Source organism: Capsicum annuum, unplaced genomic scaffold, assembly GCF_002878395.1.
Source record: "Capsicum annuum cultivar UCD-10X-F1 unplaced genomic scaffold, UCD10Xv1.1 ctg6030, whole genome shotgun sequence".
Classification (NCBI taxonomy): Eukaryota; Viridiplantae; Streptophyta; class Magnoliopsida; order Solanales; family Solanaceae; genus Capsicum; species Capsicum annuum.
In genome coordinates this window covers 1-1109 of record NW_025869095.1, presented here as the reverse complement: position 1 = coordinate 1109, position 1109 = coordinate 1, and the positions used below count along the sequence as shown (strand labels likewise).

The window sequence follows — 1109 nt, the reverse complement described above, 5'->3', positions numbered from 1 at the left end:
GCTGATTTTAGAGATTCAAAATCTAAGTCATCGCATAAAGGTAGACAGAATGTGCGTTTTTCTAAACTAGGCTCTGAAGGCAGTAGCCAAAAAAGTGACAATAATGTTCCAAAGTTCAGATCTAAGTACATGACTGGTGATGAAATAGAGAGCATCCTGAAAATGCAGCATCCTGCAACACACGGCAATGATCCATATGCGGATGATTATTATTACCAAGCTCGCCTTGCAAAGAAAGCAGCTGAGTCGAGGTCAAAACCTCGCTTTTGTCCAAACAAGGAGCAACCTTCAAGATCACGTAATACTACAGACTCACAACCTCACCTCCATGTTGATGCTAAGGGGCAGATTTCATTTTCTTCCATCCGAAGGCCTCGTCCTCTTCTTGAATGTGATCCACCAGGATTTGTATGTAATGGCAGTGGTGATCAGAAGATGTCTGAGAAACCTTTGGAGCAGGAACCAATGCTTGCTGCTAGAATAACAATAGAGGATGGTTTCTATCTTCTCCTTGAGGTTGATGACATTGATAGGCTACTTCAGTTTAGTCAGCCTCAAGATGGTGGTATTCAGCTGAGGCGAAAGCGGCAGATTCTGTTGGAGGGCATGGCTGCCTCACTTCAGCTTGTTGACCCGCTTGGAAAAAGTGACAGTTCAGTACGGCTGACCCCTAAAGATGACATTGTGTTCTTATGGTTGGTGTCTCTCCCAAAAGGCCGGAAACTCATTTCAAGGTATCTTCAGCTTCTTGTACCTGGTGGTGAGCTTGCAAGAATAGTTTGCATGGCAATTTTTCGCCATTTAAGGTTTTTGTTTGGCGGCCTTCCACCCGATCTAGGGACTGCTGAGACTATCACTGCTCTAGCAAAAACAGTTTCTGCATGTACAAGTGGCATGGACCTTAATTTGCTTAGTGCTTGTTTAGCTGCTGTTGTTTGTTCCTCAGAGCAGCCACCTCTTCGACCTCTTGGAAGCCCTGCTGGAGATGGAGCCTCTGTTATTCTGAAATCTGTTCTTGAAAGGGCAACTTATCTCTTGACTGATCCTCAGGCGGTTAGCAGCTTCAGCATGGCTAATCCTGCCCTTTGGCAGGCATCTTTTGATGCCTT

General features: G+C 45.1%; 1 protein-coding gene across 1 annotated transcript; it reads left to right on the top strand.

Moving 5' to 3' along the window:
- On the top strand, window positions 1-1104 carry LOC124893486 (protein PAT1 homolog 2-like; the record flags this gene model as incomplete). Its single annotated transcript, XM_047404478.1, is given in 1 exon segment — window positions 1-1104. A coding segment is annotated over 1 exon segment (1104 nt), but the record flags the coding sequence as incomplete, so codon positions are not given.
- Between the last annotated feature and the right edge of the window lie 5 nt (window positions 1105-1109).